Source organism: Ipomoea triloba, chromosome 12 (assembly GCF_003576645.1).
Source record: "Ipomoea triloba cultivar NCNSP0323 chromosome 12, ASM357664v1".
Classification (NCBI taxonomy): domain Eukaryota; kingdom Viridiplantae; phylum Streptophyta; class Magnoliopsida; order Solanales; family Convolvulaceae; genus Ipomoea; species Ipomoea triloba.
Window position 1 is genome coordinate 21,939,564 of NC_044927.1, and position 14,024 is coordinate 21,953,587.

The 14,024-nt window shown below is 35.8% G+C and overlaps 1 protein-coding gene and 1 non-coding gene across 2 annotated transcripts; both read right to left on the minus strand.

Annotated features, from left to right (window-relative positions):
* Positions 1–4,581: 4,581 nt before the first annotated feature.
* Positions 4,582–10,218, minus strand: LOC116000290. Its single transcript, XM_031240358.1, has 2 exons — positions 9,982–10,218; positions 4,582–6,270 (listed from the first exon to the last, which is right to left on the minus strand). The coding sequence occupies exon 2, from the start codon at positions 5,982–5,984 to the stop codon at positions 4,692–4,694; it is 1,293 nt and encodes a 430-aa protein (XP_031096218.1). The 5' UTR covers positions 5,985–6,270; positions 9,982–10,218; the 3' UTR covers positions 4,582–4,691.
* Positions 10,219–11,121: 903 nt separating this feature from the next.
* Positions 11,122–11,194, minus strand: TRNAF-GAA. The gene has a single exon. It is a non-coding gene; the product is annotated as a tRNA-Phe (tRNA).
* Positions 11,195–14,024: the final 2,830 nt, after the last annotated feature.

Here is a 14,024-nt window from a genome sequence, read left to right on the forward strand (position 1 = left end):
TAATGGTTTCATGTCATAGTCATTTGTATTATGATACATTTGATAAAATAAAAACAAAAATGTTGATGTTATTTGATAAGTGTAAGTGTAATCATATATAAACATCAAATCACATTATGGTTCAATCACTAGTATGTGTAATCATATGAATTCATAAAAATACAAAGGTGGACTTTTAAAACAAATGTGAAATACTACTTCTTATGTGTCATTTTAATTTATGTGATTAGTTTGGTTAATGAGACTTGATGAAAGTTATATATTTGTAATTTAAGTTTTCATAATATTAAGTTTAGAATTTGTAAGAACGTTCAACTAGTGACCGAAACTTGTTAAAAATAGAATAGATATCTGTTTTAACACGCATAGGATATAGCCAGGTAAAACGAGAATAATCATCAACGAACAGCACAAAGTAACGAAAACCAGTAGAAGAAAGCAAAGGCGCAGGGCCCCAAATGTCTGTATATATTAAGTCTAATACATCAGAACTAGAATGACTAACACGAGGAAGAGGAAAACGAGAGGACTTGCCCAATTGACAAGCCGAACAAATATCTAAAATATCACTAGACTTATGCGAACTAACAGAACATGAAGACAAAATTTGACGCAAGACACGTGAGTGAGGAGGGCCAAACACTGGGAGATGCACGGGCAGCCGAAAAAGCTGAAGGACCACGACCCGTAACCGGCCAAGTATATAGACCACCCGAAGTTCCCCCTCTAAAAATCGTTTCCTTGGTGAATAGATCCTTCACAAGAAAGAACGTACGTAGGGTGAAACTCAAAAAACACTCTATTGTCACGAGCTAAGCATTGAACAAAAAGTAAAGAAGAAGACAAACCGGGAACATGCAATACATTAGATAATTCAAGTCACCTAGACGCAGTGGCTAACGAAGCAGAACCAACACTAACAATAGGCATACCTAAACCATTGCCGACCCGCAGGACATCCGGACCATCGTAACTAGCAGCAGAAGCATCCGGTGTCACATGATCAGTCGCACCAGTGTCCGGGAACCACTGGTGAGACTCAACTGCACCAACATCAGCACCAGGATACACCATATGAGCCTGCGGACCCGAACCAGCAGAATATCGCTGGTAACATGTGACAGCCGTGTGCCCCGGCATGTCACAAATCTGACAGCGAACGGACGCGCGTCCGCGTCCACGGCCACGGCCGCGACTCCACCTGCCGTGACCCGAACCAGAACCGCCGTTGCCACGCGACTGGTTCGGCTACTGCTGCTGCCAATTACCCAAACCAGCACCGCCAGGCGACGACCGATGCTGCTGCCAACCGGAACTGCCGCGATGCTGTTGCGGCGAACCACCACCACGACCAGTTCGCCTCGCTGCCATAGCCACCGGTGCAAGATCAGTACCATCATCAACAAGAATAAAATCTTGCGAAACTAGAAAATCTGACAACTCCGAGAGAGAAATCGGCTCTCCCCTCGTCAGCGGCGCCACCAACGGCCTATACTCCAGCCGCAATCCACGAAAGACATACAGGTTTTGGTCGTTAGCCGAAACGGGACTGCCGGCAAGCGCCAAGTCTTCGACGAGCACACGAGCCCGCCCCAAGTAGTCAGCAATGGAGGAGTCGCCTTGCCGCAACGCCTGAAGTTGGCCAAGCAGCCGCAACGCCCGAGCTCGAGTGGACGAACCCAGCGTCTGCTCAACCGCCAGCCACAACTGCCGCGAAGAGGAGCGTCCAATGGCGAGATGCAGCGTTTCCTCAGACAGGGACGAGATCAGAAGAGAAAGCACCGCTTGATCTTGACGATGCCACGCCGCACGAGCGAGAGCAGTCTTCGCTGATGCCGCCGCTGCAGCGACTGCCGCAGCACTGGTTGCGGTCGAAGGAGTCGCCGGCGCTGAGGGGCAGGGATGCGAACCATCGACAAACCCTAGCAAGCCATGTCCAAGTAAGAACGGCGTCAATTGCGTCCTCCAGAAAAGATAATTGTGGTTCGTCAACTTGATCGAAACGTAATGATGTGCGGAAGACAGAGAACCGGTAGGCACAGGAGAAGAATCGAGGTCAGAAACAGTCCGCTCAGAAGAGGCCTGAATAGAGCCGTCATTGATTGCCTGACCTGCCATGGAACGAGAGTCCTGGAGACTACTGATACCAGATGAGAATATGAATTATCTGAGAACGTAAAAACTTACAGAGAATAGTTCAGGAAAGATAATAAATACTACTGAGCTAATGACTCTACAAGAGTCCTACTATAACACAAATATTATATCCTAACAATGAGACTTGATGAAAGTTATATATTTGTAATTTAAGTTTTCATAATATTAAGTTTAGAATTAATATATAACATTTATATACTTAGAAACTACATGAAAAATACTATTAAACACCAAAAAAATAAATTTAAAAATTAAAAAATAATAATGAAAATAAGCAAAGAAGAAATAATTGGTTTGACCAATAAATAGTAAACATAACAGATAAAATGAGATAGATGCAGTATTTATTGACCAATTAAAAAAAGAAAAGAGAAAATCTAGCAATGATACTCCTAATATAAGGAAAAGGCTAATCATCCCTATATATAATTGTCACTCACAAACAACCACTATGTGGTGTGACGTTTTGCTGCATCACAAACATGCAATTGTCACATCAAGAGTGGTTGTTTGTGAGTAGTAAATATAGAGATATGTAGCCTGGTCCATAATATAATGTTGGGAGGAGCTTAAATAGCGAAACCATAAAACAAAAGTGATGTGACATTTTGGCGCATCACAAACATTTAATTGCCACATCATGAGTGACTATTTTGTGAGTGGTAAATGTAAAGATGTGTATCATGATTCATAATATAATGTTGGGAAGAGTCTAAATATATAGTGAAACCAGAAAACAAAAGTGATGTGACATTTTGGAGCATCATAAATTAAACATGCAATTGCCACATCATTAACATGGTTCATAATATAATGTTGGGTGGAGCCTAAATAGCGGAACCAGAAAATAAAAGTGATGTTACTGGCAATATAGTTAAATGGGAGAAACCACAAACTGGACGGTTGAAGTTGAATACAAATGCTGCGACTGATCAAAGTAATTGTATTATGGAGTTTGGTTGGATTCTTAGGGATCATAATGGTGCTTTTCTTGCTGCGAAAAATAAACGGGTGCATGGTAAATATGGTGCAATGGAAGCTGAAGCAATAAGCATAAGAGAGACCCTAAGCTGGTTAATGATACAGGGTTGGGTGATGTTGATGTGGAAACAAACTCTTAGTTGGTTTTTAAAGCTATTTCTAGTCCGGATTTTATTTCTGCTTTTGGTTTAATAGTAGGGGATATTAAAGAATTAGCATCGTTGATTAATGATGTTGAATTTCATTTTGTTAATCGATCTGTGAATCGCGCCGCCCACATTGTTACTCGGGAGGCCGTTTCTGAGTCAGGTTGTGGGAAGTGATTTGATAATTCTCATCTTTTTTGTCTTTTGGAGGATTTAATGAATTAAGTTTTTCTTCTAAAAAAAAAAGTGATGTGACATTTTGAAGCATCATAAATATGCAATAACTATCAAAACATACAATTTTCACTTTAGGGAGCAGCTATTTATGATAGGTAAATGTAAATGTATCTATCATAATGTCGGAAGGAGACTAAATAGCGAACCAAAAAACAATAGTAAGAGGAGTATATCCTAAAGGGACAAAACAGGAGGGGTATGTACATAAATGTGGCATATGCACAGAAGCTGCTCTCCGCAAACATCGGCCGTCACAGGGATCAGTTGGACCGAACCATGTGACAATTAACTCCTTTGGTCGTCAATGATTAGGGATGGAGGCCACCATGCTTTTCTGATCAAACATTATGCTGACGTCTTATAATGCCAAGGATCATATTTCTCATCCTTTGCACACACTGAATCTACCCTTCTTCTTGCTTACTTATCCGCCTTTTTACAACCCATCAATAAAGGCAAATTATTGCATGGACCATGGTCCACACAGCCGTATTTTCGGACAAAAAAATAATATGTTCTAATTAAAAGAGTATTTTCGGACAACTATTGCCGAAAAAAAAATATTTTTTGTTGAAATTACAACAATAGTTGACTGAGAAATTAGACGGTAAGACCAAATGTGATAGAAAATTACATAGTCATGCATCTAATTTAAAAATATTACTCCGTAATAGTTAAGAATCAAATTTGATGCATGTCCAATAGTAAGAGAAGAAAAGTGAAATTTTTTCATAAAACCATCAACTCCCATCCATAGTCTCTCTTTTACAAAGAGGATCAATGTGTGGACATAAATAAAGAGTAAAAAATAAGATAAAAAGTGAGAATAAATATAAGTATAACAAGCAATTTTCTATCTTTATCTTTACTAAGATAAGATGTAGTATTCTGCATTGTAAATTTCAAGGAAATTAAATGTCCAAAGCACAGTCCTGGAGAATAACTCAAGAATCTAATAAATATTATATTAAGCCGGAATGGACTAAAAAAGCTGACTGCCAATACTAATTTCATTCTCATGATATTTATTTGGCTCTATGAAAAGATCTAACATCTGATATACATTCATCAGGATGAGTATTTGACAGCAAAACATGAGGCAATTCCACAACAGAATAAAGAGCAGAAACCACATAATCAATCAATCCACTTCCACAGTAAAAGCATTTCCTAATCTTTCTCCAAACTATTTTGTAAAAGATGGTTTTCTTTGTAATTTTGACATCTAAATGATACTAGCCCCCTGTTTCTTCTGTAAGCCATATGGCTGCCCACACTATTAGAGATAAAGCATTCTGCAAGAGCAAGATTTCCCCCAGAGAAGCTTAGAGTTCCGCTGTTCGTCCCCAGGACTAATCTGTTATTTCCTTGCAAAGTGTTCTCGGGAATGGCTTGGCTTGAAATGTTGGAAGTATTATACAGCATATGGAGGGGTGGTACTTGGAATGCCATGTTCATTCTGCTTTGATCATAAAGGCAAAGACTTTTGGAGTTAATGTGGGTAAAACTTCCAGATGGTTCCTCCTCCTGGTTGCCAAGAATGTAACCAATATGATTGTTTGCATTGATGCCCAAACTTTCCTTTTCTATAATTGAGTCTTTGTCAGTCGTGATCACGGTTGGCTGAATTTGATCCCTCAAAGGGACCATGTTGTTCAGATTTTCAACCAGCGCTTTTGTGAAGACAGTAGGCAAAGTTGGATATGAAGCAGAAACAGAATGTTCAGAATCATTGACTAAACAAATTGGCTTCTTCAAAGATATGACTGATCTGTTCTCGTTGTTCTTGTATGACGGGACAGCTTTGAGGGCTTGATCACGGCTTACTTGCTCTATGCAGATTGTAGAACAATTGGTAGAATCAAGGTCCATTTTCTTCTCCAGAGACCTAACCGCTGGTTTGCAAGAGTGACTGCGATTTCTCCTGCACGGTTCACTTTTGTTCTTGGGCTGTCTTTTTACAGTACTCTGTACTTTCCTTCGGGGCGTGGGAGCTGATTTCTGAGGGTTCAGTTTTGTCATGTCATCTTTCATCTGTGTGAACATAGTTTCTCTAGCAACCTTGAGTTCCCCCACGACGGACTCTCTGAAAGTCTTGAGATCATCCCATAATGCACTCTCCATGGCGCTACTCTTCTGCTTCTTCGGGCTGTGCTTGACAGGATCTCTCCTTTTAACATTCTTGGTAGCTTTACAGCGATTGCTTGATCCAATGTGTTTTTCTGTAGCTTCCATGCATCGAAAATTAACATCCGAATTACTATCAAGTAGATTCCTCTCCTGAGGTCTAAGGTCATCGTTAGACTCTACACACTGAGACAAAATAATTCTGGGAAGTAAATTATGTTTCATTCGACGTGCATCACAACTGGAGCTTGATTTGGAGTCATCACTGGAAGAATTAAACTCGTCATCTCTCCTCCTAAATTCCCACCGCTCCTGGAACTTTGGGTCCTTGCTCATATTCAGGGCCAGGAAAAAATGAAAAATCACGTCTATGATGATACCAAACAAGAAACCTGATAACTTACTGGATTAAATACCCCCAAAAGTGCCAGCCAGCAACTAAATAAATACGGAGTATTATTCTGGCCAATGTTCCCCACTCGGGCTTAAATTTGCACTCGTTTCAAATATCAATGAAGGAACTTGGTAGAATCCTCTTCTTCACCTATTAAATCCTCTGAAATGGTATTCAAGAGAAGAGACATTTGGTGGTTTCCACTTTCCATGTCTCTACTGGCTCCATCTTTCATATAAAACAAGATTAAATACTTGATCAATATTATTCTACTACCATATTCAACACTGGACAATGCTACATGGACCAAATCTTTTAGACCTAATTTTGTACCACCTATTGTGGTTTCATATGATCAGTTCATGATGGGATAAGCCAAATCACAGATAGCCAACGAATATCAAAGATTTTAACACTTTGTCACAACGACAGAACCTACACTATTTGGTCCAAATAGCATTGCCCTTTAACAAAATTCAATGACATCGATATACTAAAGAATGTGAAAGCATGAAAATTCATTAACTCAAACATACAGGCCTTTTTTTTTTGTCAATAAAATGCGAAGTTGAGAACAGACTAGTTTGGCCTACAAATCCCAATATGGAACATTGCACTAGAAGTCAAGTCACCATTACAGAGATGCTCTCTTCATAACTAGACTATACTTAGGGTTCATAAGGAAGTGGTGATGAAGATCACCCCTGATGCCCTGAGGACATAAGATATACTGTCAACAACAATCCTATGAAGACTTGAACTCTAAATCTCATAGGACTTCTAAATTGTTTGTATGATTAGTGTCAGTAAAAATCGGCCTAGGCAGCCACATAGGCACCCCTAGGGGCTAGGGCAAGGGGATTTCACTCCTAGGCGCCTTTTAGTCGGTCGTCCGACTCGGCCGAGTCAGTGCCTAACTTGGCGGAGTGTTTTTTTCTGGGTTTAGGGCGGCTTCACTTTATTATTATTAGGGAAAATTGCACCTTTCGTCCCTAAGTTATAGGGTAATTGTAGAATTCGTCCCTAAGATTTGGTCATACTCACTTTTCGTCCCTAAGTTATCATTGGCATTGCACTTTTCGCCCTGAGTTATACTAATTGCAAATTTCGTCCCTAAGTTATCATTACGTTGCACTTTTCGTCCCTAACTTAAGTGTGCAAACTTCGGTCAATTTTCGGTTAACAGAAGTTTCGAACTGAATTAATTGTTAACCAAAAGTTTTAAAAAACCTTTAACTATTAACAGAACCGAAAAAGTTCGGTTAAAAAATAGTTAACCGAAAATTGACCGAAGTTTGCACACTTAAATTAGGGACGAAAAGTGCAATGTAATGATAACTTAGGGACGAAATTTGGAATTAGTATAACTCACGGACAAAAAGTGCAACGCCATTGATAACTTAAGGGCGAAAAGTGAGTATGACAAAAACTTAGTGACGAATTCTAAAATTACCCTATAACTTAGGGACGAAAAGTGTAATTTTTCCTTATTATTATTATTTTACTTGGCCGCCTAGGTGGTAGGCACCCCCAGCCGCCTAACTAGCCCCTTCTGCAACCTTGGGTATGATAGAGGGCCATATATGATAAAAAGAGCCAGTTTCAAGAATTCAAAATGATTAGTATCCTTCCTGGAACGCTATACTAAATTACAAATTCTTAACTTTCTCTGAGTCATAAATTATGAATTGATAGCTTTCTTTAAACCAGACAGTTACAGCTCAAGAGCAATTCAAATACATAGCCACTTAGAAAATGAAAAAGTTTATAAGAAGAGTTCAATACAAGTCCTCTAGAAGCTGAAATAGCGATGGAAAACAAAGTGATATCATATCATATCCCTGAACCCAGATGAACAATCAGACCAGTGAATAACACCCAAAAAAAAAAAAACTAAAGAATGGTTTTACCGTATTTCTCTTGACAACAGCCAGTCAACCTGTCTTGTCCTGTTGTGATGTTGTCTCTATTAGTGGGATACAGATTTCTGTTTGCACTTATTCTCTGCTCAATACTCTCAAGATAGAAAGAAAATATCTTATTTTTATGCGTGTTTGTGATATTTCTAACCGAGAATTGGTTTACCATATATGGACGAGGGATTAGTTGGCCGAGTGTGAGGTTGTAGTGCTGGCAGAGTACTGATGACCATTTTTACTGAATGAATGACAATTACCCTCTCCAATGAGAGGATAGTTACAATGTGTAATAAACCCAACAAATGATAGAGTATCATTTTAATTACTTTCATTTGTTTAAATAAAATCCTAATGTAACCAGTTTAACTTCCGCATCACACTTATATAATTGAGTTTTTAGTTGAAAAAACAACCACTTCAAGAACATTGAAAGAGAAACACTATGGAGTATGGACAGCTAAAGCAAAAGATTGAGCGTATTAATCAACCAATCCCCTCATCTTATGAAAGGACTTTGCAACTACCTGTGCCTTCTATCTTTCCATAGATGATTTGGAGGGAATTCTTCATGTTTCTTTAACATTTTCTCTTCTCTATGAGCACTCAAAGAATTATTACATTTGTTAGAAAAACCTAGAACACTTCCTTTATTCAAGAGTTTCAAGGGTCTCTCTCTTTGAATGATGCCTATAAAAATGAAGCAGCCAGCACTAAATTGGGGTCTTTCAGAAAAACCAAAGCTTTAACCCATAAGTCTCCTCAGTACCAATCTCTTTACTAACCAGAAAGAACAGCTCCTCTCTTATCAGCCTTGGACAAATAAAAAAAGGCTCATCAACCTTCCTCCCAATACAAACAAACCCCTACTCTCAACAAGCTGCAGGTTGTGCTAATTGCCTAATTCACATTGATTTACACTTCTGGATCCAAATAAAATGAATTTTGTGAAAATAAACAGTACTATTGATATGTTACTCCAAGCCCAAGGCATCAAGTCAACTCCGCTCGACATTTGCCAGCCTCATCTACTGAGTCTAGAAACCAGCATGGTTAAGGGCCACCTCAGGGGCAAGCAGGGACCAAGGGAAGCTGAGTTTGATTCAGGTTCCCAGTCAATTGAGCAAAACCAATACAATGAAATGGGCAGTACAGTTGGATTTTATGGTTTGAAAATATAATGTTACTTCATAACTTATTTCTTATACTTATTTGATATGTAACTATTCCACTAAATACTATTCATTCTTTTGGAAACCAAAGTCATCACGTAGCTTAAAAGATTCATTCTCACAAAAGCCAAAGATTGTATAACCTAAGGATAATGAATTGGACATTTAATCTCTTGTTTAATGTGGCTAATTGTGACTAGTCAATTTCCATATAGTAGAAGTATAATTTGCCTTTTGACAAAGTTGGGGACTTAGAATATGACTACTAGAGTCCTAAATACGTTGACATTACGATATCCTATTATAGAACCTTTATGATTCCCTTGGCATATGAAAGAGGGTTCTCTTCAACAATATATTATAGAATTCCAAGAATCCAAGGCAACAACATATACTTCTACAAGTGAGCCTGCAATGCATTTGTGCCTAGCCGAGTAGCCGGAAGGAGTAGCTTGTAGAAAACTCTACTTCAATCACAACATTTGAGTGACGAGGGAAGCAAGGATAAACCCCGCCTAGGTTGCCATAGCCCATAAGTGATCGGCTCAAACCAAGAAGGCCAATATGTCACTATCTTAGGTGTCGAACTTAATACTGCGATTACCAAGTCAATTGTCTGAACAATTTGACAAATTCATTTGATATCATGTGTGATTGTATCCTTAATTGATTGATTATATTAGCTATTGTTCTGATAATATTGTAAAGGTATATTTACAACAAATACTTAATCTAAAAACTCAGCTAAAGTCAATCTAAACTTAAGCTCCAGAACTCTTGGCCATTCCAAATTAATCTAATTCAAGTGGAATACAAACATGAAAAATAAGCAATTTACCAAATCCAATTACCTTAAAATCAAACTTTTCACTTCGCCATCTCCTGATATGTCAGTTAGCCTCTGCAACTTAGTGAACAGTTCCAAACCCGCCACTTCTTCAGGCTCCGGATCATTAACGCCATCGAATTCGCGCTCCAGTTGAGGCATTGGTTGGCTTCAATATGCATTTTCGCGAAATAGCTTTATCAATTTCTCCAGACAAAACATCCTAAGAGCTTTAGAGGGCATGTCCTCCATGCCTGAAATGGCATTCTACAAAATGGACAGCTAGTTTTTCATCTCCCGCCCATTTACACCAAATTTTATTTCTACATTAAATTTTTCTTTTTATATTCTCATAAATTAAAAGTTTATATTTATATTTTTATTATTTTAATATAACATATAGTTGTAATTTAATAAATTACAACTTTAATTATGTTTTATGTAATTTAATTTTTAATTAAATTATATTCCATATTAGTATTGTTTTAATGGTAATTGATGAGATCTTTTAAATGATATAATTTATTTTTAATAATACACAATTTATGTTTAAATATTCAACAAAATATGTAAATATATTAAAAAAACATTAAAAAAATACAAGAGGGTTTATTAAAAAAAAGGTTAAGAACAAAATTGGGGCAAAATAAAAAACAAATTGCGGCTCCAAAAATGGCGTAGGATGAAAAGCATAGTACCATATATGGTGCTACACTATTCATGAAATGTCAAAATTTTTGTCGAAATACTGCGTTGACTATTCTTTTGTCAATTTACATATTGGTTGGGATCTGATGTGAATATTCATGGAATAATCATTTTCATGTCAATTTGGAGATTCCTTAGAGTTGCCAAGGGTGCATTATTTTTTTTTTGAAAAAGTCAAGAGTGCACTATAGTCTATATAGTAAGGTTAAATTGCATTCTCTATCCTTTAAATACTATAGTAAAAGACTAATACAAAGGCGTGCAACAATTTTAACGTGTAACATTAATTGTCATATGTGGTGGAGGTTTTTTTTTCCTGCTGTTATGGAAGAAAGATAAGGTTCTGTTGCTCTTAGTCACACTATTTGTAGGTACGTACCCATAAATCCCAAAATTATGCGGAGTATTGAACATTTGATTCCTTTGCATTTGCCCTCAAAAATGTATGCGATTAAATTGCGGTGAACGTGGATCGAACACGTGACCTTCAGATCTTCAGTCTGACGCTCTCCCAACTGAGCTATCCCCGCAGCTTTGATTCCTTTACATTAATAATACAATTTGTAGTTTGTTTTAAAAAAAATATAAGAATGGCCTACAATATACTCCGTAACTTGCTATCATAACATATACAATAGACGAATTATGTTTGGACTTTTTTTTAAAGCTGGCTGAACCCAAAGAAACAAGCTCAGTTCAAGCACGCATTTTCCTTTGCCAACAAACACCCAAAGAACCCATATGATAAAATTGACACAAAACCTAGTGGAGTGCCACAAATCACAATGTCTACAGGCTAGTTGGACAAAAAATTAACAATTTTATCGTGTTTACGATTATTATACACAATTTATAGACATCTCATTATTATTTCATGAGATAACTATAGACAAATTATTTATGACAAGAGTTAGTAGTACTACTTTTTTTATAAACATTTCACATTTAGTTCCATTATTATAAAACATTATATGTGCTTTCATTTAATAAAATGAATAATGGTCAAATTAATCATTTGAATTGCACATGAAAGTACAATTATATCATCTAGCTTTTTAAAAAATATAATAGACTCCTTTAACAAGTCAAATTGATGCAATTAGACAAGAATGACTAATATTTCAAGTAATATGATGACGTGGCATTTAAAATTTATTTATTTATTAAAATTTAAACAATTTTACATTATTAAAAAAACAAAAACAAAAAAACCCGACCCACACCATCCTACGTCTCTAGCCAAGAGATAAATAACTTTTCTTTGTCACCATGGCAAAAATGAATGAGGAGGGTGGGTGGGTTTAACCACCACATCATCACATTATTATTATTATTTACTTTGATACATTAGGTTTATAGCATAAGTGTATAACCCCTACCCAGATAAATCATGAGTTGTACTCTCTTCAATTTTTATCATTGTCGTAGATGCAAGACTTATAAGATAACCATTGAACTAAGCCCATCATCAAGACATCATCACATTATTTGAAGTACTAGTCAAGTGTTAGTCTAATAACGCGAATTTGGTTTGTGAAGAAGTTATTACAATAATCATATTTGTATGTGTAATTCAGTATCTAATTTGATCAATTTTTTTTTAAATCTAATTTAATCATTATTTCTGAATAAAATAAATGTTCATTATTTGTAAGTGATAATAATGTCACTTCGAGATCTAAATGTTCAAGAACGATATCTTTAAAGTTCATCAATGAAAATTACCTGATCCACTTTTCCTATTAACATATTTTATATTTTGAGACATGGCACACAGTATTAATAAAATAATAAATAAATAAATAAGCATAGCCCACAGTACACGCACAAAAATAGTTAAACAAATTAAAGAACGACACGTTATCCTCTTATCCCCTAAAAATGAAATAAAGTATAAAAAAAAAAAAAAAAAAAANTTTAAAAAAAATATAAGAATGGCCTACAATATACTCCGTAACTTGCTATCATAACATATACAATAGACGAATTATGTTTGGACTTTTTTTTAAAGCTGGCTGAACCCAAAGAAACAAGCTCAGTTCAAGCACGCATTTTCCTTTGCCAACAAACACCCAAAGAACCCATATGATAAAATTGACACAAAACCTAGTGGAGTGCCACAAATCACAATGTCTACAGGCTAGTTGGACAAAAAATTAACAATTTTATCGTGTTTACGATTATTATACACAATTTATAGACATCTCATTATTATTTCATGAGATAACTATAGACAAATTATTTATGACAAGAGTTAGTAGTACTACTTTTTTTATAAACATTTCACATTTAGTTCCATTATTATAAAACATTATATGTGCTTTCATTTAATAAAATGAATAATGGTCAAATTAATCATTTGAATTGCACATGAAAGTACAATTATATCATCTAGCTTTTTAAAAAATATAATAGACTCCTTTAACAAGTCAAATTGATGCAATTAGACAAGAATGACTAATATTTCAAGTAATATGATGACGTGGCATTTAAAATTTATTTATTTATTAAAATTTAAACAATTTTACATTATTAAAAAAACAAAAACAAAAAAACCCGACCCACACCATCCTACGTCTCTAGCCAAGAGATAAATAACTTTTCTTTGTCACCATGGCAAAAATGAATGAGGAGGGTGGGTGGGTTTAACCACCACATCATCACATTATTATTATTATTTACTTTGATACATTAGGTTTATAGCATAAGTGTATAACCCCTACCCAGATAAATCATGAGTTGTACTCTCTTCAATTTTTATCATTGTCGTAGATGCAAGACTTATAAGATAACCATTGAACTAAGCCCATCATCAAGACATCATCACATTATTTGAAGTACTAGTCAAGTGTTAGTCTAATAACGCGAATTTGGTTTGTGAAGAAGTTATTACAATAATCATATTTGTATGTGTAATTCAGTATCTAATTTGATCAATTTTTTTTTAAATCTAATTTAATCATTATTTCTGAATAAAATAAATGTTCATTATTTGTAAGTGATAATAATGTCACTTCGAGATCTAAATGTTCAAGAACGATATCTTTAAAGTTCATCAATGAAAATTACCTGATCCACTTTTCCTATTAACATATTTTATATTTTGAGACATGGCACACAGTATTAATAAAATAATAAATAAATAAATAAGCATAGCCCACAGTACACGCACAAAAATAGTTAAACAAATTAAAGAACGACACGTTATCCTCTTATCCCCTAAAAATGAAATAAAGTAAAAAAAAAAAAAAAAAAAAAAGGAGCACTCGATTGCAATTTCGATAAATATAAAGAGAACATTCCAATAAAAATTTATACTATTAACCCTTCAACTATTATTGAATTATAAATTTAGTTCAT